The sequence below is a fragment of the Budorcas taxicolor genome, chromosome 25 (genome assembly GCF_023091745.1).
Source record: "Budorcas taxicolor isolate Tak-1 chromosome 25, Takin1.1, whole genome shotgun sequence".
NCBI lineage: Eukaryota > Metazoa > Chordata > Mammalia > Artiodactyla > Bovidae > Budorcas > Budorcas taxicolor.
In genome coordinates, this window is record NC_068934.1 from 41,412,304 (window position 1) to 41,437,920 (window position 25,617).

Genomic DNA, 25,617 nt, shown 5'->3' on the forward strand with positions numbered 1-25,617 from the left:
AACCGCAGGCAGAGAACCAGACCAATTACAGAGATTATCTTTCTGATCTCTATCAAATGTTAAAGGGTGAGACAATTAAAGGGAAGAAAATAACTAGCAAGTCTGCGAAACATCCCAGGCAGAGGAAGGACTTCAGTGCGTGCACTGGGGCTTTTCAATTTTCTTTTCTTTTTTTTTTTTTAATTTTACAATCTTTAATTCTTACATGCGTTCCCAAACATGAACCCCCCTCCCACCTCCCTCCCCATAACATCTCTCTGGGTCATCCCCATGCACCAGCCCCAAGCATGCTGTATCCTGCGTCAGACATAGACTGGCGATTCGATTCTTACATGATAGTATACATGTTAGAATGCCATTCTCCCAAATCATCCCACCCTCTCCCTCTCCCTCTGAGTCCAAAAGTCCGTTATACACATCTGTGTCTTTTTTCCTGTCTTGCATACAGGGTCGTCATTGCCATCTTTCTAAATTCCATATATATGTGTTAGTATACTGTATTGGTGTTTTTCTTTCTGGCTTACTTCACTCTGTATAATCGGCTCCAGTTTCATCCATCTCATCAGAACTGATTCAAATGAATTCTTTTTAACGGCTGAGTAATACTCCATTGTGTATATGTACCACAGCTTTCTTATCCATTCATCTGCTGATGGACATCTAGGTTCTTCCATGTCCTGGCTATTATAAACAGTGCTGCGATGAACATTGGGGTACATGTGTCTCTTTCAATTCTGGTTTCCTCGGTGTGTATGCCCAGCAGTGGGATTGCTGGGTCATAAGGTAGTTCTATTTGCAATTTTTTAAGGAATCTCCACACTGTTCTCCATAGTGGCTGTACTAGTTTGCATTCCCACCAACAGTGTAGGAGGGTTCCCTTTTCTCCACACCCTCTCCAGCATTTATTGCTTGCAGATTTTTGGATCGCAGACATTCTGACTGGTGTGAAGTGGTACCTCATTGTGGTTTTGATTTGCATTTCTCTGATAATGAGTGATGTTGAGCATCTTCTCATGTGTTTGTTAGCCATCCGTATGTCTTCTTTGGAGAAATGTCTATTTAGTTCTTTGGCCCATTTTTTGATTGGGTCGTTTATTTTTCTGGAATTGAGCTGCATAAGTTGCTTGTATATTTTTGAGATTAGTTGTTTGTCAGTTGTTTCATTTGCTATTATTTTCTCCCATTCAGAAGGCTGTCTCTTCACCTTGCTTATATTTTCCTTTGTTGTGCAGAAGCTTTTAATTTTCATTAGATCCCATTTGTTTATTTTTGCTTTTATTTCCAGAATTCTGGGAGGTGGATCATAGAGGATCCTGCTGTGATTTATGTCTGAGAGTGTTTTGCCTATGTTCTCCTCTAGGAGTTTTATAGTTTCTGGTCTTACATTTAGATCTTTAATCCATTTTGAGTTTATTTTTGTGTGCGGTGTTAGAAAGTGATCTAGTTTCATTCTTTTACAAGTGGTTGACCAGTTTTCCCAGCACCACTTGTTAAAGAGATTGTCTTTACTCCATTGTATATTCTTGCCTCCTTTGTCAAAGATAAGGTGTCCATATGTGTGTGGATTTATCTCTGGGCTTTCTATTTTGTTCCATTGATCTATACAAAATCTCGGCACATCACTTCTCGCCACCCACTCCACCAGCGGGCCTCACACCGAGGAGCAGGAATTCCCCGCATCCCAAGAGGAAGCTCGGGCGGCGGGAGTCGAGGGCGCGGTGGCAACGAGGGCAGGAGTGCTTGCTCCCCGCCGCGCGTTGAGGCTTTACGGTAATTCCGCGGGGCTCGCTGCCCCGCCCTCGTGCGCAGGCGCAGAGCCGTTGCCCGCCGAGCGGTTGCCGGCGGAGCGGTTTCCAGAGCGGCTTTGCAGGGAAACCGCTTGTGCAGGACCCGCCAGGGCTGCTCGGCCGAGCCTGAATCCCCGGCGTCCGCCTCCTACGGCGTCCTCGGTAAGTCGACGGGCCCTGCGGGAAGCCACCTCCCCAGACCCGAGAAGGCACCCTCGCGGGAGCCGGGGCCGATAGCGGGAGAGCGCTGGCGAGTTCCAGCCCCCAGGCCTCCCCCTGGCCCCGCGGCGCGGGTGGGAGCGCGGACAGGCCCCCGGGAAACCGAGGCTCGACGTGGGGCCCGGGAGGAAGGCTGGAGCTGCGGCCCCGGGGCAGGGTAGATCGGGGTGGGTGGAAGGGGCGCCGTCTCCGCCCCTTCCCGACTCGGGCCTTGAGCCGGGGTTCCCCGGGGAAACTGAGGCCGGATGTCAGCGGGCCAGGAGGGGGCGCGGAGCATCGCGTCGCTGCTGCGAGGCGGGCAGGTGCCCCGGCCGGGCAGGGAACGGCACCCTGGGCTTTCCGTGCAAAGTTCACTCCCAGCTCTCACACCCAGTTCACACCTCTGCTCGCCGGACTCCCTGGGTCTCAGGAATTCGCCTGAGGCTGTAAAAACTGCCCCCGTTCAGCAATGGAAACTGGACTTGTCCCCAGCGGGAGACGTAAGCCCCATGCGGTTCTCTTGGACCCGCCTGAAAGGACGTTTTCGTCTTCCTAACCCCTAGGATCCTTCGCCATGAACCCCATAGTCGTCGTGGTCCACGGTGGCGGAGCCAGCAGTATCTCCAAGGACCGGAAAGAGCGGGTGCGCCAGGGCATCCTTAGAGCCGCCACCGTGGGTTACAACATCCTCAAGCAGGGAGGGAGCGCCGTTGACGCGGTAGAAGGAGCCGTGACAGTGCTGGAAGACGATCCCGACTTCAACGCAGGTAAATGTGCGCTGCGGCCAGTGACCAGCGCCACACCGGGTTCAGCTCCCCCGCCAGATAAACAGAACCTTTCTCAAGTGTCGCTGGATCTCTTACCTAATATGCTGAAAAGGCTTAGTTTTTCTACCTGTTGACCCAGGTTGCTTTGGGCCTTGCCTGGCACAGGGGTAAGGAATCCACCTGCCAATGCAAAAGACGCGGGTTCCATCCCTGGGTGGGGAAGATCCCCTGAAGAAGGAAATGGCAACCCTCTCCAGTACTCTGCCCTCGAAAGTCCCACGGACAGAGGAGCCTGCTGGGCTCCTCTGGGGAGTCCCTGGGGTCACAAGAGAGTCAGACAAGACTTAGTGACTGAACAAGTTGCTTTAAGAGAATTTTAAAATTCGTTATTCACCCTTTCTTCTTTAATCTGCTTTCTGGAATTCACATACCAAGAGGCTGTTTTATTACATCTTTTTATGGGGTAAGGGAATAGACTGCTTACCCCACAAAGCATGGCAACCTTGGAGCTTCAGGGGGTCATTTGAATGGAGGGAGTGAGGGCACGGAGAGACTGCAGGAAAAGGCAGATCACTCCAGATTGGTAGGTGGCAGATGTAATAAGCATGGGAACGTACACTAGAGGCTTGTCTTGCTGGATAAGTAGCCCTCTGTTCGTGCCCATCAGAATCTGAAAAGTTTATTTAGAGGCCTTATCGAGGTTCAGCCATGCATACCACCCAGATGATCTCAATACCACATCTCAAGGCTATGTCTTTGGGCAGCTGCTGGTGCAGGAAGGCAAATGGAGGGCGCCTTCCAAGGAAAGAGGAAGGGGTAAGGGCCTCTGGTTGCCTCATCACTTCACCCGTCGTGACCAGCTCTTACAGTCCCACACACTGTCTCTTCTGCAATGTCCCCTGAGCAGTTGTTTGGGTGGCTTTTTTGGCGGCTGTCTGCCTGCGTTGGAGGCAGATGCCACAGCAACAGGCACATACTAAAGAAAACACAGGTTAAGACAGTTTATCAGATCCCGGATACCTTTTTCCACCAAGAGTCTCATGCTTCAAACCGTTGTTCCTAAGTCTTATAGGCTAGGAGCCAAACCACTCAGAGCATTCACCTGTGTCCTGTGATTTAATAAAAGTGACGTGTTAACAGACTTATCAGGTATGAGCACACAGCATTCTGTTTGGATAACGGCAGAGCTGCCTCCTTGCAAGGCAGTGATAATGGCCAAGGCTATTCTGTTTTGGAGGAGAGCTTGTCTCAGTGGAGACTTTTCAATGTGCAGGAAGGACAGGCTTTGTTGACCATCATTCCGGGCTTGATGAGGGAAGCCCTGCGTATGCCGTCGTGTCTTCCAGCCCAGGGCACAGAGATGGCAGCTGAATGATCTTTCCAGTGGGAAACACAACATGCCCACCTGGCCTTGAGGAGAGGGCCTTGAGGAGAGAGGCCTTGAGGAGAGGGCCTTGAGGAGAGAGGCCTTGAGGAGAGGGGACGGGGTGCTGTCAGGCTTGAGGAGACGGCCTGGGGGCAGGATGCCCCAGACCGGAGCCCTCCCCTTCTTTTTCAGTGCGGCACCTTCCGTTGCAGGTTTGATGCATCTCAACAAGCCCAGCTTGCAGCAGGACAGCAGGAGTGGAGACTGAGTGGTCCCTCCTCCCCCATCCGGGAAGAATGTTCAGTTGCAAATCCCAGTAGCTGATCCCCTCACCCAGGTGTGAAGGGGCTTGGTATCCTCAGAACCATAGCATATTGATCCATGGTGAGAGGGCAGTGGCTGTTTCCCGAAGCCCCTTTTTGGTATCAGGCGCTTCCTTGGGGGTCCCCAGTCTGGCATATGAGACAGCAGTTCTCCTGGTTGGTCATTCAGATGTATCAAAACCTTGGACAGTACTTGTGTCGACCCAGCCACGGTAGTTTTATCTGTTAGTGATTTAAGGTACTGCCTTACTGTTCCATTTTTCCTTTCTCTCAGCCCTGCTGCTTGTGGGGGTTATAGAGGAGATAGAACCTCCATTCGGAGCCACATTCTTTTGTCCAGTTTTGCATATCACAATCCACAACCTTTGAAATGTGACCCCAGTCATTGTCTGTTTGATGAAGGTACTCCTGCTTGGTACTCAACTTCTCTGATCTCCTAACAGTGGTACCTGGTTTGCATGGGGACAAGGGAGAGTTTGAGTTACGCCAGATGCGGAGTCCACACAAACCAGGATATGTTAGAACCCTCTCTCAGAGGACGGAGGCCAGTGTAATCCGTTTGCCTGTCCCTCATCAGTTAGGAGCTCTGGTGGGTGGCCTCAGACCCCTTTGGCAGTTGCCATGGGCATTGTTGAGAACACACAGGACATGCCATTACTGCATTAACCAAGTCACTGTGTTTGGAGGACAATCCGGCATCCGCGATATAGCGGCCATTCTTTCCATCCCTCACATTCTTGCAGGCAAGCCCAGATGACCCCTCCACACATCCTGACCCCACAGAGGCCCACTTCTGTTGTTTCACATAAATGCATTCACAAAGAGTGATTCTTTTATGTTTGGCTTCTTTCAGATCAATCCTTTTTTAGAGTAATAATCATCATAACTACTATGAGTGTCTACTGTGTACCAAACTATAGTCTAAGAAACTTGCCTGATTAACTCACTTAATCTGCACTTCTATCCTGTGGTTCAGTTCAGTTCAGTCGCTCAGTCGTGTCCGACTCTTTGCGACCCCATGAATCGCAACACACCAGGCCTCCCTGTCCATCACCAACTCCCGGAGTTCCCTCAGACTCACGTCCATCGAGTCAGTGATGCCATCCAGCCATCTCTTCCTCTGTCGTCCCCTTCTCCTCCTGCCCCCAATCCCTCCCAGCATCAGAGTCTTTTCCAATGAGTCAACTGTTCACATGAGGTAGCCAAAGTACTGGAATTTCAGCTTTAGCATCATTCCTTCCAAAGAAATCCCATGGCTGATCTCCTTCAGAATGGACTGGTTGGATCTCCTTGCAGTCCAAGGGACTCTCAAGAGTCTTCTCCAACACCACAGTTCAAAAGCATCAGTTCTTCGGTGCTCAGCCTTTTTTCAGATGAGGAAGCTAAAGCACAAAGAGATTAAGTAACTTGCTAGAGATTAAGTAATTTGTCAGATTAAGTAATTTGCTAGAGATTAAGTAACTTGTCAGATTAAGTAATTTGCTAGAGATTAAGGAACTTGCTAGAGATTAAGGAATTTGTCAGATTGAGTAATTTGCTAGAGATTAAGGAACTTGCTAGAGATTAAGGAACTTGTCAGTGTCTTCTACTGAAATAGAAAACCTAAAATCTCGGGATTGAAATACTTCTTAGAATTGTACCACCCATCCACCTGACATCTGTCACAGAAAAGAATTTCAGGAAATCTAACCAGTCATCAGATACTGAGTAATGGTCTGTCCCCTAGCCTCTGCCCTGTACTCTTTAACCCATAGAATGAGACATAACTGCATTCTGTGGCTGTTGGTTGAGCCAGAGTTTACTAGATGCCCTTCCATCCCTTGCCAGCAGCAGCCCGTGGGGGACTCATTAAGCTCTATGCCTGTTGGCAGTCAGGACCCTGTTGGCTGACAGTCCCCACTTCTTCACAGGAGACCTTCATTTGGAGCAAGGCATTCTGGTCTCCCACCCTCTCTAAACCAACAGGGTGCATTGGCGAGCTAGGGACTAGGGAGCTGCGTCTGTTGGTTCTCGTTTCTCTGCTCTGAATCCAGAGCCTGCATTCTGAGTGGCTCCCTTCTCATTTCCCAGTTGTCCACTCTGCACATTGAGGAAAAAGAGAGCTGGCTGAAAAGAAGGAAATCAAAAATCTGGGGGTAAAGGTGGAACTTTTAATAGCATACTCTCCACCTTGAGCTCTGTTTTCTGTTTGTCTTTCCCAGCTCTTTTCAGCAACCTCTACTATAATCCTCTAGAGGAACTATTTGGGAACTGCATACAAAAAGCTGAGCCCTGGCAGTTACTGAGTTTAGTTCAGTTCAGTCGCTCAGTCGTGTCCGACTCTTTGCGACCCCATGAATCGCAGCACGCCAGCCCTCCCTGTCCATCACCAACTCCCGGAGTTCACTCAGACTTACGTCCATCGAGTCAGTGATGCCATCCAGCCATCTCATCCTCGGTCGTCCCCTTCTCCTTCCCCCAATCCCTCCCAGCATCAGAGTCTTTTCCAGTGAGTCAGCTCTTCGCATGAGGTGGCCAAAGTACTGGACTTTCAGCTTTAGCATCATTCCTTCCAAAGAAATCCCAGGGCTGATCTTCAGAATGGACTGGTTGGATCTCCTTGCAGTCCAAGAGACTCTCAAGAGTCTTCTCCAACACCACAGTTCAAAAGCATCAATTCTTCAGCGCTCAGCCTTCTTCACAGTCCAGCTCTCACATCCATACATGACCACAGGAAAAACCATAGTTACTGAGTTAGGTGGCAATAATTTGCATTCATGACAAGTTTATCTGAATGTCTGTTAAAGCATTGTTTACATTGTATTGATCTTTCAATATAGGTTTCATTTTATGTTTGAAGCTTGTTTCATAACACTTTGTTTATTAAAAAGTAGTTTATCTATTAGACACCACCAGTTTAAATTTGAATGCTAGGAATATTCTTTAGAGGATCAGATTGGCACCCAAACAGGGATGCTTTGCTTTCACTGGAATTGAGCAGTATTTACACAAAACTTTAGTTAATTTATTTTCCCTACAGTCTTCTCTACAGACTTTTCCCTACAGACTCTGTCTAGTTGCCATGAGTAGGCGCTACTCTTCACCTCGGTGTGCAGGCTTGTCGTCTCTGGGGCTTCTTTTGTTGCAGAGCACACGCTCTAGGTGCGGGGGCTTCAGCAGTTGCAGCCCATGGGCTCAGTAGTTGTGGCCCACGGGCTTAGTTGCTCTGAAGCATATGGGATCTTCCCAGACTAGGGATCAAACCTGTGTCCCTTTCATTGCAAGATGGATTCTTAACCACTGGACCACCAGGGAAGTCCCACCTTATTCTTAGTTTTTTGAAATTTTTAATCATGTATGGATGTTGAATTTTATCCAGTCCTTTTTCTGCATCTGTTGAGATGATCATATGGTTTTGTTTTGTCTATTGATATGGTGAAGATTGATTGATTTTTGAGTATTGAACCAGGTTTTCTTCTCTGGGATTAACACCACTTTGTGGTGATATATGTGCATACATATATGTGTGTGTGTGTATGTGTATCTATCTCACATTACATATATACATAAAATGCTGGGTTTGATTTGGTGGTGTTTTCTTAAGATTTTGCATCTATGTTCATGAGACATACTGGTCTATAGTTTGATTTTCTTATAACATCTGTCTGGTTTTGAAATGAGGATGATGCTGGCTCCATATGATGAATTGAAAAGTGTTCCCTTCTCAACTGTTTTTCTCGAAGAATTTATATAAAGTTGGCATTATTTCTTTGTAATATTTTGTAGATTGGTTTTGGTAGATTGGTAGATTGATTTTTGTTTGTTTTGATGGAAAGTTTTTATCTAAGAAATCAAATTCTTTAATAGGCATGACACTGTTCAGGTTATGTATTTCTTCTTTGAGAGAGTTTTGTCAGTTGTCTTTCAAGAAATGTTTATATTTTATGTAAGTTGCTGAATTTGCAACATTTCTGTGTTATGCTTTTGATACCTGTATGGTCTGTAGAGAGGTTCCTTCTTTCATTCCTGATATCTGTAATTATGTCTTTTTTTTCCTTTGTCAGTCTAGAGTTTATCAAGTTTATTGTTCTTTTCAAAGAACTAGCTTTTGTTTCGCGGGGATGGATTTTGTAAATTTTTCTGTTGTTTTTTTTTTTGTTTCGCTCTTTTTCTGTTCTGAATTTCATTGATTTATCTTTTTATTTCTTCTATTCATTCAGTTTGCATTGGAAATAATTTTCTTTTTCCTGTTAGATCATTAATTTGAGACTATTCTTTGCTGATATAAGCATTTAATGTTTTAAATTTTACCCTAGCACTGCTTTTTTTTTTTACCTGTTTTTTACCTGTCTTGACTTTCATTCCACTCAAAATGTGTTCTAATTTTCCTTGTGACGTCCTCATTATATCATGAATTATTTAGAAATATAATAATTAATTTCCAAATACTTGTGGATTTTCCAAATATGTGTTACTGATTTTTAGTTTAATTCTGTTACAGTCAGAGGATATGCTTTATGTGATTTGCATTCTTATTAAACTTCCTAAGGTTTGGTTTTTGGCTCAGAATGCGTTCTACCGTGCCCATTTGCACTTGAAAATAATGTACTCTGCTGTTGTTGTATAGAGCAATAAGGTCAAGTTCATTGGTAATGTTGTTCTTACCTTCTGTATCTTGATTGTTTCTTTCTACCGATTACTGAGACAGGAGTATTGAAGTCTTTCATTGTAATGGTGGGTTTGTCTTCTTCTCCTTTGAGTTCGATCAGTGTTCACTTCATGTGTTTTGAACCTGTTAGCTGGTGTATAGATGGTTGTCTTCTCAGTGAACTGACCCCCTGTATCATTGCTTGGTGTCCTTATTCTTATTTAATGCTCCTTATTGTGAAGTACGCTTTGCCTGATGTTAGTATAGTTGCTCCAGTTTTCATTTGATTCATTTTGGCATGGTATATGATTTGTCCATTCTTTTACTTTTAAACTATTTGCATCTTTATATTTAAAGTAGACTTTTCATTGGCAGCATATAATTATGTCTTATCTTTTCATACAATTTGACAATCTCTGCTTTTTACTGGGGCTTCCTTGGTGGCTCAGATGGTAAAGAATTCACCTGCAAAGCGGGAGACCTGGGTTCGATCCCTGGGTTGGGAAGATCCCCTGGAGAAGGGCATAGCAACCCATTCCATTATTCTTGCCTGGACATTCCCCGTGGACAGAGGAGCCTGGCAGGCTTTTAACAGAGATGTTTAGACCATTTCCATTTAATGTGATCACTGATATGGTTAGGCACAAATTTGTCATCTTGCTATTTGTCTGCTCTTTATCCAGTCTATTCATTGTTACCCTTTTCCTCTTTTTCTACTTTTTTCTGCCTCCTTTGGAATAATGGAATGTTTATAATTCCATGTTACCTCCTTTGTTGGCCTAGTAACTAAACTTCTTTTTAAAGGTTGGTTTAGAGTTCATAGTATACATCTCTCACTTATCACAGTCTACCTTAAGTGATATCAAACTTCATGCATAACAGAACTTTATGCAGCATACGCCTGTTTCTCCTTTCCTAGCCTTTGTGCTAATGTTTTCATATGTTTTATAAGTGATAAGTTACCCAATGGCATCGTTATTATTTTTACTTTAAACAGTTATATTTTAAAAATAGTATAAAAGTAAAGGGAAGAGAGACTTCTGCTTATCCACCTGTTAGCCGTTTGCAGTGTTCTTCATTCTTTGGGGGAATCCTGATTGCTGCCTGCGGTCATTTTGCTTCTGCTTGAAAGACTTCCTTTAAACATGTCTTGTATTGCACAACTGCTGTTGATGACTTTTTTTTGTTGTTAGCTTTTGTATGTCTATGAAAGTTTTTGTTTGGGATTTTTTAAAGATACTGTCCCTGTGTGTAGAATTCCAACTTGACTTTTTTTTTTCCTTTCAGAGCTTTAAAGATGTTGCTCCTCTGTCTTCTGGTTTGCATTGTTTCTGGCAAGAAATAGACTATCATTTTTTCCTTTTCCTTTTATGCCTAACGTGTCTTTCTCTGGCTGCGTTTAACATTTTCTCTTCTCGTTAGCACTAAGCTGTTTGATCATGGTGTGCCTGTGTGTAGTTCCCTTGAAGTTTCTCTTCCTTGGACTTTGTTGAACTTCTCTAATCTGTGAATTTATAGTGTTCACCAAGTTTGAAAATTCACCATTTCCTTAAAACATTTTTTGTCCCTCTGTCTCACCTCTCCTTTGGGGATTCCAATTACACATGTGCTGGACTGCTTGAAACTGTCCCTGAGCTCAGTGATAAACTCTGTCCAAGTTTTTTTTCAGTCTTTTGCTGTGTCTTAAGTTCATTGGTCTTTTCTGTAGTGTCTAATTTGGTATTGATCCTATCCGGTGTATTTTTCATTTCAAACTTCTTCATTTTTAGAAGTTCTCTTTGGGTCCTTTTCATATTTTCTCCCACGTTCTGGTACATATGGAATAGTTACAACAGCTGTTTTAATGTTCTTGTCTAATAATGCCCTGGTTTATGCCATTTCCGAGTCTGTTGTTATTGATTGATTTTGTTGTTGCTGTTCCTCATTATGGGTCTTAATTTCCTGTTTCTTTTTGTGCCTGGTGATTTCTTATCAGATACCAAACACTTCTTAGGTGCTGGATATTTTTGTATTCCTTTAAATATTCTTGAGCTTTGTTCTTATCCCTCTGAGGAAACAGAGCCACATAGAGGTTAAGAACAACTACCCTTACAGGTGTTATCTAGGTAGAGAACGTTGGAGAAAAGCTGCTAGTGGTAAAGAACACAGAGTAACGAGACCTGATGGTTTTAATATGTTCAAGGAAACCTGATGTTGCCGTAAAATGTTGCCATGGAGAGGAGATGAAGCTGGAAAAGTAAGTCAAGAGGCCAGATCAGGAAGGGCTTCATACCTTTTATTTTGTAGGCCATGGGGGTACCAAGTCAGATTTGGGTTTTTAGAAATGTTCCTTTGACAGAGCAGTTGCGGATGAATTAAAGTAGGCAGCTTAAAGAGCAAGCCCGGAAGCTGTTTCTAAATTCTCAACTCTTGCTTTTCGGCTTCTCTTTGGTTTTAGGTTGTGGATCTGTCTTGAACGAAAACGGGGAGGTTGAAATGGATGCCAGTATCATGAATGGGAAAGACCTGTCTGCAGGGGCGGTGTCTGCAGTCCGCTGTATCGCAAATCCCATTAAACTTGCACGACTTGTTATGGACAAGGTATGTGGGACCCAACCACCCTTTCCTAAGGAATTGCCCCTGCTGCACTTCAGCAGCTGAAAGGGGTCTGACTGTGGGGAAACGCTTGAGGTCACTGTTCTCCTGAAGTTGTATGAAAGAACAAAAGCAATGTTACTATTTAAGTTTCTCAAGGAGACCAAGGTTCTGACTCAGGATCACTTGACCAGGTATTGCATGTTATCTTCCTGTATTTTCTTCAGCCTGTTCTCAACACATGGTAACATAACATATTCAGACTGAAGAGACCAGCTATGTAAATAGCATGTATGGGAGAATTCCCTGGTGGTCCAGTGGTTAGGACACTGCATTTCCACCACCAGGAGCTGGGGTCAGTCCTTGGTCAGGGAACTAAGACCTCAGAAACTGTGCAGCATAGTAAATAAATAAATAGCATACATAAAATAAAAATGGATTAAAGTTTAAAATCATATGTAAGTTGAATTCCTGATATTCCATTATTTGGTGGTTTTTGAAAATACAAAAACTCAGAGAGATAGGCTTTTTTCAACATTCAGAAAATTATGCCAGTGGAATTTGCATTCTTGAAGCTTTTACCCAAAGAAAACAATTATTTCCACACAGTTGAAACAATTAAAAAGAGTTTAACTTTTTGAAGAAACTAACTATTTTCCCATTTCTTTCTGGCTCAAGACACCTCACTGCTTTCTGACTGACCAAGGTGCAGCAAAATTTGCAGCAGCCAATGGGATTCCAACAATTCCTGGACAACAGCTGGTAACAGAAAGAAACAGGAAACGCCTGGAAAAAGAAAAGCTTGAGAAAGATGCTCAGAAAGCAGACTGTCAGAAGTAAGTGTCAGCTGTGGCCCACATTTGGGGGAGTTACCCAGATGTGGAAGTTGGACACGTCTGATTATCCACATTTCTTAAAAAAGTCCAATATCACAAGGTAGTTTCAGTTTTTGTATAGAATAGTTCACACTAAAAAATGAAAAAGCTGCTCTTTTGATTCTGAAATTTAACCTCATTTTTTACTCCTATGAATAGTTTATTCATAGTCAGCTGCTGCTGCTGCTGCTGCTGCTAAGTCGCTTCAGTTGTGTCCGACTCTGTGCGACCCCGTAGACGGCAGCCCACCAGGCTCCCCCGTCCCTGGGATTCTCCAGGCAAGAACACTGGAATGGGTTGCCCTTTCCTTCTCCATAGTCAGCTGAGAGTTCCTTTTCCAGCATGATTTGGCAGATGAATGCTGGGTGTCGCTGTATTCGTTACGTGCAAGCTTCTTGAGCAGTTTGTCGTGTTCAGTACACTGCACAGGTCCGCTGTGATCTACACCACCCTGTGAACTGAGGCACCTTCCACAGGGCAGACAAGCCCTGGAAAGTGAATTAGTCATGTGTTCTGAATTAATGTTTTCCGTGTTACCCATTCAAAAGTGCCAAATAAAAGCCCCCCTTGTTTAAAGCAAAACTTGAAAAATACAATTTGAATGTGGCCCAGAATAAGGAATATAATGGAATATAATCTATTAATTCTACATACCCTTTTAGATTTGTAATGTTTAATCAGAGGTGTACTTTAGTATCATCTTAAGAGCTTTTTCAAAATATCCATGTCTGAGCTCCTTTCCTACAGGATCTGATTTAGTGGAGCTGAGGTGGAGAGGCCACACAGGTCCATTAGAAAAAAAGCTTTCCAGGTGATTATGACATGTCCCCAGGTTAAGCATCTGCTTCACAAGATTGGCCATATGTTGGTAGCTGTTGATAGCCTTGACCAAAGGTGCTGTTGTGTCTGGGGCTGCTTTATCAGCGGCTCATGTCCATTTTAATAGAGGTTGCCGCATTGTTTCCAAAAATTCTGCAACAACACCATCTCTGCCAGCCTGCACTGTCCTTCCATATAAGCAAGAGGGGCTCCTGCCCTGGGCCCTGCACTTAGAAGACCCTCACATCACAAATGGGCTTCCCCGCTGGCTCAGTGGATAAAGAAACCACCTACCACATACAGTGCAAGAGACACGGAGATGCAGCTTTGATCCCTGGGTTGGGAAGATCCCCTGGAGGAGGAAAATGGCAGACCACTCCAGTATTCTTGCCTGGAGAATCCCATGGACAGAGAAGCCTACCGGGCCACAGGAGTTGCAAGTTGCAAGTCCATGGAGTTGCAAAGAGTCGGACACAATTAAGCAACTTAGCACAGAAGCAACAGCGTAGTGCAAATACACAAAACAGTTGGTTTATTGCAGGCCCATGGGGCACTTCTGTCACTCAGCCGTGGCACATTGTTGACCGTCGCCCTCAACATCCGCTCTTGGGACTGATAGCATTCAGCCCCCAGGGAGGTGCTTCTCTGCATCTCTTGCTCTGTGTCTTGCAAGTAAAGGCCACCTGAGTCTAAAAGCTTGTGGATTATACCACTGCTGATATCAGAAATAGACCCTGCTTTGGAGTGTCGGAGAAGAACTGAACAGCAGAAGGACTTAGGTAAGAAAAAAAGACAATGTGTTTTGAAACAAATTCTTGTATAACGAAGTGTTGTTTCCCAGGAGTGCCAGTGCCACTTCCCAGAAGTGTCCTCTTCCTTTCTACATGGTTCACTTTGCAATTCTGGAGTTATCCACGAATTAGTATAATATCTGCAAGATTTGCACGGAGGGCTGATTCCCACTACACTTAGATTTGTGAATATAGGTCTAAACCCGCAGTGTCCAATAGAAAAAATGAGAGCCATATATGTAATCTAACCTTTTCTAACAGCCACATTAAAAAGGCAAAAAAAAAGAAAGAGTGAAATTAATCATATTTGTATCATGGAAAAAGCAAGAGAATTCCAGAAAAACATCTATTTCTGCTTTACTGACTATGCCAAAGCCTTGGACTGTGTGGATCACAATAAACTGTGGAAAATTCTTAAAGAGATGGGAATACCAGACCGCCTGACCTGCCTCTTGAGAAACCTCCATGCAGGTCAGGAAGCAACCATTAGAACTGGACATGGAACAGCAGACTGGTTCCAGTAGGAAAAGGAGTCCGTCAAGGCTGTATGTTGTCACCCTGCTTATTTAACTTCTATGCAGAGTACATCATGAAAAACGCTGGGCTGGAAGAAGCACAAGCTGGAATCAAGATTGCCGGGAGAAATATCAATAACCTCAGATATGCAGATGACACCACCCTTATGGCAGAAAGTGAAGAGGAACTAATAAAAAGCCTCTTGATGAAAGTAAAAGAGGAGAGTGAAAAAGTTGGCTTAAAGCTCAACATTCAGAAAATGAAGATCATGGCATCTGGTCCCATCACTTCATGGCAAATAGATGGGGAAACAGGGGAAACAGTGTCAGACTTTATGTTTTTGGGCTCCAAAATCACTGCAGATGGTGATTGCAGCCATGAAATTAAAAGACGCTTACTCCTTGGAAGGAAAGTTATAACCAACCTAGATAACATATTCAAAAGCAGAGACATTACTTTGCCAACAAAGGTCTGTCTAGTCAAGGCTATGGTTTTTCCAGTGGTCATGTATGGATGTGAGAATTGGACTGAAGAAAGCTGAGTGCCGAAGAATTGATGCTTTTGAACTGTGGTGTTGGAGAAGACTCTTGAGAGTCCCTTGGACTGCAAGGAGATCCAGCCAGTCCATTCTAAAGGAGATCCATCCTGGGTGTTCTTTGGAAGGAAAGATGCTAAAGCTGAAACTCCAGTACTTTGGCCACCTCATGCGAAGAGTTGACTCATTGGAAAAGACCCTGATGCTGGGAGGAGAAGGGGACGACCGAGGATGAGATGGCTGGATGGCATCACTGATTCGATGGACGTGAGTCTGAGTGAACTCCGGGAGTTGGTGATGGACAGGGAGGCCTAGCGTGCTGCAAAGAGTCGGGCACGACTGAGTGACTGAACTGAACTAATAGTTAACTCGTTATACCCCAAATATTATCATTTCAACATGTAATCCAAACCAATATTGTAAAGCAATTATCCTTCAATTAAAGATAAATGAGTTTTTTAAAAAACATGCAATCAACGTGAGAAATTATCTCTGAGACATTCTATATGCTTCCGTGCCAAATCTTTCAGATCTGCCGTGCAGCTGCACTGGCAGCGTGTCTTACCGGAGACCACCCGCATCTCTGGTGCTCCGAAGCCAGCGGTGCTGTGTGGGGCATTGCAGGTCTAGACAGAACCTGCACGAGGAACCAGCTCTTCATGCTGGCAGCTAAATGGGTACTGAATATTAGAACTATGAATGGTTTTATTCTCATAAAGATACTTAAGGTTGAGGGACTTCCTTGGTGGCCCAGTGGTTGAGACTCTGTGCGCCCAGTGCAGGGGGCCTGGGTATAATCCCTGGTCATTGAACTAGATCCCACACACAGCAAATAAGACCCAGGGCAGCACCCCCCACCAAAAAAACAATAATACTTAAGGTTGAATTAAATTTTTTAAAATGTTGAAATGTTCAACTTTTAGATAATTTTTATTTTAAATGGTTCTATTCATTAATTATAATAAATGTTTGCTGCTGCTAAGTCACTTCAGTCTTGTCCGACTCTACGCGACCCCATAAAGGGCAGCCCACCAGGCTCCGCCCTCCCTGGGATTCTCCAGGCAAGAACACTGGAATGGGTTGCCATTTCCTTCTCCAATGCATGAAAGTGAAACTAGAAAGTGAAGTCACTCAGTCCTGTCCGACTCTTCGCACCCCATGGACTGCAGCCTACCAGGCTCCTCCATCCATGGAAGTTTCCAGGCAAGAGTACTGGAGTGGGTTGCCGTTGCCTTCTCTGATAATAAATGTTTAGACCTTAATAATTTTGTGAATTTTAGAAAAAACTAACTTTTGAAATTATATCTACAAATTACATTTATTCTCTTTTTTTGGATTTGCCCTAAATTTTGATGAAAATATATGCTGATGTTGCACACTGTCAGTATAGTTACATTTCATTTTCTAATTCCTAGATTATTGAAAACGTGTACAAGTCAAGATTTTGATAGAAAAAGAATACTAAAATGGAGCTCATGAAAGAAAGCTAAAAGGAAAAAAGGAATAAAAAAATCTTTAAAGAAATGGTGTGCTTTAAAAGTAAGCAGTCTTCTTCCAGGATGACCCACGTAAAATTCACAGAGAACATTACAGATTCTTTGTTCAATGAAGATTTAATTAAATGTATCAAAACAATGAAAATTAGAAATATTCTCGCCAAATCCACAACTTGAACAGTTCAGATAAATCCTGACAACTTCATGTTCTTTACTAAAGGAAGATTTAATTGCTAATCACAAAGAATAACACCAGAAGACGTATGCAGTTATTAGAATTGGAGGGGGAAAGGCCGAATAAACAGTAGACAGTTGTTAACCAGAGAAGGCAGAGATAAAAAACATAGATGTAATGTTCTTGAAAGAATAATATAATATTTGAGACTTCTCTGGTGGTCCAGTGGTTAAGACTTCACCTTCCAATGCTGCGAAAAAGCCAAAGCGTAAAACAGAGCAGTGTTGTAATAAATTCAATAAAAACTTTAAAAACGGTCCACATCAGAAAAATCTTTAGAAAACTAATAATATTTGGCCAAGTATAATGGTGCTTTTTATGACCTCATCACATAGTGTTTATAAAAAACAACGGGAGGGCTTCCCTGGTGGCTCAGCGGTAATGAATCCGCCTGCCCACGCAGGAGACATGAGTTCGATCCCTGATCTGGGACAGTCCCACATACCATGGAACATCTTAGACCGGGCCCCACAGCTATCGAGCCTGTGCTCTAGAACCTGGGAGCCACAGCTGCTGAAGCCCGCGTGCCCTGAAGGCCACGGTCCGCAACAGAAGTCAGCTCCATGAGGAACCCTCGCAGCACAGGAAAGAGCACCGCCCCCCCGGCCCCGCCTCCGCCCCCCCCGGCCCCGCCCCCGACCCCACCATTCCACAAGAGCCTGTGCAGCAACATAGACCCCGCACAGCCAAAATAAATAAATACAATTTCTTAATGGGACATTTCTAGGCTTAGTAAACATTATTTCAAAATTTGATAAAATGCCAAACATAATTCGGGGGAAAAAACTAATGATGAGTATCTAGGAGAGAGAATTCAGATAGGTTCGTTTAATGGGTAATAAAGCGAGAGATGAAACCATGTATGAAGTTTAAAAAAACTCAGTTCCACTAGAATGTACCATGATCAGAAGACATGTTGAAAAAACAAGGCAAGCCTGTAATAATGGAGCTAACAGGGTAGGTACATAAAAGGTGTGTACGCGCGAAGTTTGGCCAAGAGTCCAGAAGTGTTCTGGGTGGCACGTCCAGCTCACAGTGAATTTGCTTCTAAAAGAGGAGCCCTCAGCTGCTCCAATACTGAAAGTGATGTGGGACAGTAGAGGGTCCACTGCGAGATATTCTAGATGTGGCCAAAGCTGGAAGGGCTTGATTAGACTCACGTCTGACCTTACAACAGCCTTTTATACCAACTAAATGCTGTTAAAGTAATTAAATAAGTAAGAAGAGTTCAGCAAAATTACAGAAGTTCCTCAAAGAACAAATCATGGACTTTAACAGAATATGAAATGAATTTTGAATTTTCATGATCTAGTTATTTAGTCCAAACTGTTCCTCTCTGTTGATAAGCTTAACAGAAGCTTAAAAAAATTTTTGTTTGACTTTTACAGTTATTAAAGGGTTGGAAATCTTTTTTAAAGTTTAGAGAAACAAAGCCAAAAGTGCATGTGAGATATGCAAGAAAAATGACATCCTCATAAAATATAACGAAATTGAAATATGGGAAAATATTTGCCTAACTGGAAGAAAATGCATGTACAAATGATCCTGAAACCAGTTTCTATGGAGACTGTTACTCTGTTCATTGTAAATTGAAGTGTAACTATCACTTGAAGAGAGAGTTGAAGAAAATTAAGCAACGTACTGCAATTTTCAATTTTCTTTTCAATACCAGCATTGAAATTTGAAAGAAGAATTTAAGATAGTCTGCATGGATTGAGACACTGCTTAAGAGATGAAAAAAGTGACTGTAATAAAGTGATTATGATTTAAATGTTCAAATTAAAATATTTAGTGACATCTTGTTAACAGCGTATCATTCGCAGCCTCATAGAGCATTTGAGTGCAGTAATGTAAAACTCAGGATTCATTTCCAAAGCTAAGTATTGCTTTAAGAGTTTTGTATATAATTTCAGTGCTACTGCCTCAGCAGAGTGAAGCTTCTCCAAGTTAAAATTAATTAAAAGCTTGTTGAAGAGTTATTAATGCATTGAGTCAAGAGAAGTTGTGTTATTTGGGGCTTTGTCAACAGAATACATGTTACGTGAAAATGTTGATCATAGGAACATGGTCCATGCCCCCTGAGATGAAAGCAAGGAAAATCAATTTTATGGAATAAATGCATTATAATTTATGATTGTGTATGTGCCTGTGGGGGGTTTTCCCCGCTCGTCCCGCCATCCCAGCTGATCAGCAGAGGACGTACGACAGTAGTTAAGCTGTCATCATCGGTAGCTTGTCAGCTTTCAGTCAAATGAAAACCGTAGCTTTACAGTATTTCTCGGGATACATTTATCATGGTAAGAGGATAGAACATACTTATTATTTCTAAGTAGTAAACGTGTGTGGGCGTCCATTTGCCTTTGCATTTTTGCCTCGACCCCTTGCACGTGTTGTGGGGCTGCCACCAGCCGTGACAGGTCCAGCCTCCTTCCCACCCTCTCCTCCTGAAGCTCCCCGACACAAACCGCTCCCTCTACGCCTCCCAAGCGGTCTGTTTCCTCTCTGGGCTCCCTCAGTCCACACACAGTAGCCACAGCAGTTCTCCTAGGAAGACTTTTATAGAAGAATAGCACAGAGTCTTGAGCGCATAGATTGTCTACAGAGCTCTGGACGAGTTTTCACAGGGTGGACAGTGTGATCAGCGCCCAGAGCCAGACATGACCTGCAGCCCAGTGGTCCCCCTCCATCACCGCCCCCTCAGCTCCCAACTGCGGGGGCTCCTGGTGCCAGTGTCTGAACTTTATCTGAGAGCGTGTGGTTTGGTCTTCTGCTGGGCGCCTTCTCTCCTTAAGTTCCCGAGACCCGTCCCTTTGTCAAGTGCAGCAGGGTCCACCCTCGCTGTGGCCGTGTGCCCTCTCTTGTCAGTGTCACAGGTTATTTACTAGGGTGGGCGCTTATGTAATTTGCAGTTTGCCAGTATTACAAATGGTGCTGCTGTGGACCTTCTGTCTGCTTTCCTGGTGAACTTACTCTGCGTTTCTGTTGGATAAAAATGTAGGGATAGAATGACTGAGGCAGGGACTTCCCTGGCGGTCCAGTGGTTAAGACTCGGTGCTTACACTGCAGAGGTTTTGGGTTCAATTCCTGCTTGGGGAATTAAGATCCCACATGCCGTGAGGCGCGGTCAGAACATAGGGGAAAAAAGGAAGGGCTCAGTCTCCTTTCCTCCCAGAGTGCCATGTCAGTCCATGTCCTTGGCAGCGGTGATTGAGGTCCCTAGTCCCTGCAGTCTGTGCCCAGACTTGATGCCGCATCTCTTTTCATTTTAGCCATGCCAGTGTATAGGTTGGGGTTCCCTCATAGTTCAGTTGGTAAAGAATCCACCTGCAATGCAGGAGACCTTGGTTCGGTTCCTGGGTCGGGAAGATCCCCTGGAGAAGGGATAGGCTACCCACTCCAGTATTCTTGGGCTTCCCTTGTGGCTCAGCTGGTAAAGAATCCGCCTGCAATGTGGGAGACCTGGGTTCGATCCCTGGGTTGGGAAGATCCCCTGGAGAAGGGAAAGGCTACCCACTCCAGTATTCTGGCCTAGAGAATTCCATGGACTGTGTAGTCCATGGGGTCGCAAAGAGTTGGACACGACTGAGCCACTTTCACTTTCAGTGGAAAACTTAATGGGTGTGGTGGTAAGAGCACTTATTTTTAAAACTTAACTTGTATCATGACACCTCTCAGCTCAAACTCTCCAGCGTCTTCTCACCTCGCTCAAACTGAAAGCCCTTCCTATGGCCTGTAAACAGGATGACCATGTGATTCAGTGTTCAACCTGGCACTTAGTTGTGAGAGTGAAAGGGAGGGGCAGTATTGATTAAGCCAGGACAACTGGCATAAACAGGACGGACCTGGGAAACCCGGATGTACCGTCACCCCCCATCAGAGCCTCACGGTCTGCCTGCTGGCCATCCCTTTGACCCTGCCGCGTGCTCCTCGCTTTGTTGACTCCAGCCACAGGGGCCTCGAATTTCCATGAGCTTGGAAAGCATGTCCTGCTTCAGGAATGTTCTTCACGAGCAATCAGCATGACTTACCCTCACTTCCTTGAGAGAGGCCTTTAAACCACCTCTCCACCGTCACGTGCCCCATGGGCTGCTCTAGGCTATTGTTTATTTCTGTTGAGTAAAACCTGACATATCTCACTGCTGTCGCCCTGTGCCCCGAAGGGAGAAGGGATTTTGTCCACTTGTGTGTCCGAGCACTTAGAATGTTGCCTCCAGTATAGTTCACTATAGAATCAGGGTGGTGGGTTTGTGGTGGTTAGTGTATAATTTCCTTCAACTTTTGTACTTCAAGATTTATAATAAAACGTTAGAGTATATGGCTAATTCATGTGGATGTATGGCAGAAATTAATACAATATTGTAAAGCAATTATCCTCCAATTAAAAATAAATATAAATTTAAAAAAAGAAATGTGAGAGTAAAACTGGCTTATTTCATCTTCATAGCAAACCCCATGACACAGGCGGAGTGAGGTGTGTGGACAGTTAGTATCAGTGTCACCTGGGCGGTTGTCCCATCTCATACCTGCAAACTCAGGGCCTCTGGACTGGGATGGGGAGCTGAGGATCCAAAGGGTGCTGGTGTCTAAGTAGTGCTCAATTATTTGTGTCCCCATTTTATAGGTGGGGAAAATGAGACTCGGTCACCCAGCTAGAAAGTGATGGTGCCAGGACTGCACGGACCCTTTAAAGTTGAGGTCTAAAGGTGCGTCCAGCAGTCTGACTGGTATGTGGAATGTAAACCAAACAGGCTTTCTTCGCTGTCACCATGAGTGGGGGATGCTGGAATCAAAGCATGTCGCATGTGCCATTAACACAGAAGTATATTAAGCCGTGTTGTCACCTGTAGGAGTGTCTCACGGTCCAGCCTGTTACTCTCTGTTTTTTGGCAGCAACTTGGGGACTGTGGGTGCTGTTGCCGTGGACTGCCAAGGAAACCTGGCTTACGCAACCTCCACGGGGGGCATCGTCAACAAGATGCCGGGCCGCGTCGGGGACACGCCGTGTATAGGTGAGCTGGACGGGTGACCCCTGCCCCTGCCCTCCCCTTGTCATCTTGTCCTCATTCTCCGGTCTCTGTCCCCCATCCCATTTCTTTCTTCCTTCATCTGTTTCTCTTGCTGTGGCAGCTGTAGAATTTCTGGGGGTGGCCTGAGTTGGGGACGGTTGTCCAGGGACGTGGAGAAGATGGCCTGTCCAGCAGGTACCTGATTCCTAGATGCTGTGTTTTGGGAATAACTTTGGAGACAGGGTGCTGAAGTCACCCCGGCACCCCCGCTGCCTCTTTCTTCCCTGTAACCCGCTTCACAATCTACAGACTTAATTATGCCCAAAGGGTTAAGTACGTGAAACCTCTTCCCAGGAATGGGCTCAAATGAGCAAACTAGGAAAGCTGACAGTTTGAGTCTGCAGTTATCAGACTGGAGTGGCTTAAGAGCAGCACAGCACCACTCAATATGACAGGGACTTCCCTGGTGGCCTGGGGGTAAGGCTACCCACGCCCAGTGCAGGGGGCACAGGTTTGATCCCTGGTCAGGGAGGATTCTGTATGCTGCACAGCCAAAAAAAAAAAGATATTACACATCGAAGTGTTCTTTGCATTAACCCTGGAGCACGTTATCTAATTCCCAGGAGTGTGTGTGTTTGGGAGAGGGTGCATGGAGGGTGTGTATATGTTTCATCCTGTGAGGGCTGTGTAGATATGCCCCAGGGCAAAGGAGGAGCTGCCCTGGTGCAGCTGCTCCAGGAAAGGTCAGGCCTGCCTCCCCGAGGCTCCCCCTGCCCCGATTTCAGGGTATTCGCATGGTGGTCCCTAGTGCACCTTAGCATGACGCCCTGGCACTCTTGGGATTTAATTTTCATGTAGCTTTAGACCTGTAATATGTGTTTGACTTTCCTGGCTGTTGCTGCTCAGTTAGAACCAATCCCCTTCCTTGAGCAGGATCTGGAGGTTACGCTGACAATGACATCGGAGCCGTCTCGACGACGGGGCACGGTGAGAGCATCCTGAAGGTGAATCTGGCCAGACTCGCACTCTTCCACGTTGAGCAGGGTATGTGGAACCGGGAAGCTGCTTATAAATAGAGGGAGAAGGATGGGAAACCCTTGCTTTGCTTTCAGGTTGAGTCCCTATCTGTTAGGGTGCAGAAAGAAGAGAATTTGGAATACCATTCGCCTTCCGCCTCCAGGGGGCAGAAGAGAGACTCAGCCTGGGTTCCTCCCAGTGGAGCGGAGGGGCCTTGTAGAGAGAATTAAGGGTCTTTGTTTGAGACATTAAGTAGAAATCACTTACCAATAATCTTTGTTAACGCGCTTTGCTTTTTTCATACTGTAAATAATTTCCCCATCAGATTCCTTTCAGTAACTTGTGCTGTTCTCAACCTCTCATTGTTTTTTCAGGAAAATCACTAGAAGAAGCTGCCAACGCATCATTGGGTCATATGAAGTCAAAGGTCAAAGGCGTAGGTGGTATCATCATGGTCAACAAAGCAGGAGAGTGGGCGGTGAAGTGGACCTCCACATCCATGCCCTGGGCAGCTGCAAAGGACGGCAAGCTGCACTCGGGAATTGACTTCGGCGACACGAGCGTCATCGACCTGTCCTAAGCCCCCAGAAGCTGTATTCTAGAAGCTAGCTTGGAGGCGACGCACGGTCTCCTGGTGTGGAGACCTAGCTTCATCAATTAGATCTAGAAATAGAAAAATGCTGCAGTCTGTCACTCGTTTTGTTGCCTTGATAAGTGTCTGGTTGGGGGCGGATTCCAAAGTGTATGAGAAATGCCCATGTTAAGGTAAAAATAAGACCAGTGAAGATGGCAAACTCCACGGAGCCCTCCTCATGAATAGTCCCCGTTGTCTGAGGCTAGAAAGAAGAAACAGCAAGATCTTAACAGTACAGAAAGGGCCTCGATGCAGGGACCGGCTTCTGGAGTTGGGGGACCTACAGCAGTGACAGAGGCTGTAGGTTCAAGGGTGTGGGGGGTTCGGAGGAGAGGGCTCTGGGGCAGGACCCAGTGCAGGGCGAGGCGGGCAGGAAGGAGCCAGTGGAAGCGGTAAAGGGGAGACGGCCATAGAGTTAATGGAACGCTGAATGTTGCAGAGCTCATTCGGAGTCAGAAGAACATTAGGCAAAAGAAACAGAAAAACTGGTTTTGTTAAGGAAGTGCAGATCTCTGACTTACCAATACAGACGTGTTTCCAGATGCTATAAAAGGACCCTCTGCTGACCCCTGGCTCTCAGCTGCAGGTGAAAAGTCGTCATGGGCACCCTGGAGCCCCTCCCAAGATTAAGAGCTTTCTCGGGCTCACTCCCGAGCCTGCTCACCTTGTTTCCCCGCCCCCAGCCAGCTTCCGCCTCCCAGACCCTGGTTCTTCACAGTGAACCGTGGGGCTTGTGACCTCTCTGCCTCTCCTACAACAGGAAGAGCCAGTCAGTGTCCAGATGACCCCGACTTAACAGCGTCCGTGACTGTCCAGTGCTGTGGGTTCCCCCAGCTGAACTGGGTGTCCACTGTGGTCAGCATGGTAGAGAAAGGCATTTCCTTGGTGGAGAGTATTCCTATTAGCCTCTTTACACTGGAGACAGTACTTTTGCTATGACATATCTGCTCATTTTTTTATAACCTGTCAGGGCTTGCTTTCTCTCTGGAAAGAAATTGCTTCACTTTAAATTCCATATGCCACTAATAAAATGCATTTTGAAAGAATAACAGTGTGGTCAGGAGTCACTGTTGACGAAGACCAGAATGTATATGACCTTCCTTGGTCTGTCAGTTCAGACAGGTGAACTTGTTAGACCTCTCAGCCTAAGGGTGGTGTGTGGATGTGATAAGACCACCTGCCCTGAGGAGATTATTTGAGAGTTTCCAGAAGAATGGAGTTTTGGGGGGATGGGCTGAGGAAGAGGCCCCGCCACCACTGCAGTAATCAGCAGGGCTTACGGATCCGTCTTCTTGCCAGTTGCCGACCTTCAAGCCAGATGGTCTCACAGGCCAAGCCCCTGTCCCCTGACCTTCCCGGCACCCGTGTCCTCTGCTCTGAGCCTGAGAGAGAGAGAGATGGAGGCCGGCCGAGTTTGAATCTTGCTTCTCCCCACGACCTGGGTGACCCTGGGCAGGATAACTTCTGAGAATGTGGTCATCTATAAAGTAGGTCACTCAGATGATTAAATGAAAATAGAGGCCAGCTGCTCAGTGTTTTATCTCCAGAGCCTCTAGACAAACAGAACGTGTGGCCAGGCCCCAGGGGAAGTCCATGTGGTTGTGTCCTTTAAGCCTCAGAGGCAACCTCCGCCCTTTAGAGATGGCACTCTGTCAGCAGGCGTGTTCACTCACTTGGGCTGCCAGCATCCAAACACTGCAGGTGAAGGCTCACGACAGACGTTCCAGAGGCGGGAAGGCCCAGGTCCAGGCATCAGCAGGGTGGCTCCTCCAGAGGCCCGGTCCTTGGCCTTATCTCTTCCTCGTCCAAGGACACCAGTCAGGTGGGGTCAGGGCCACCTAACGGCCAGCTTTCCACCTCTTCACAGACCCTGTCTCCAAAACCCTGAGTGACATGGCTTCAGCACAAGGATTCTGAGCATCCCGGTTCAGCCCCAACAGGAGGCAGAGCAGGACCATTCAGGAGCTGGGAAGGGAGAGACTTCTGCAGAAGTAACCATCACTGAGTAGAGAAGGAAGGAGCAAGGAGTGAGGCCTGGTTTCACACATCTC

General features: G+C 45.5%; 1 protein-coding gene across 1 annotated transcript; it reads left to right on the top strand.

Moving 5' to 3' along the window:
* Nucleotides 1–1,832: 1,832 nt before the first annotated feature.
* ASRGL1 (asparaginase and isoaspartyl peptidase 1) lies at nucleotides 1,833–24,583 on the top strand. Its single transcript, XM_052662486.1, has 7 exons — nucleotides 1,833–1,949; nucleotides 2,549–2,752; nucleotides 11,506–11,648; nucleotides 12,321–12,478; nucleotides 21,800–21,918; nucleotides 22,849–22,959; nucleotides 23,307–24,583. The coding sequence occupies exons 2-7, from the start codon at nucleotides 2,560–2,562 to the stop codon at nucleotides 23,510–23,512; spliced, it is 930 nt and encodes a 309-aa protein (XP_052518446.1). The 5' UTR covers nucleotides 1,833–1,949; nucleotides 2,549–2,559; the 3' UTR covers nucleotides 23,513–24,583.
* Nucleotides 24,584–25,617: the final 1,034 nt, after the last annotated feature.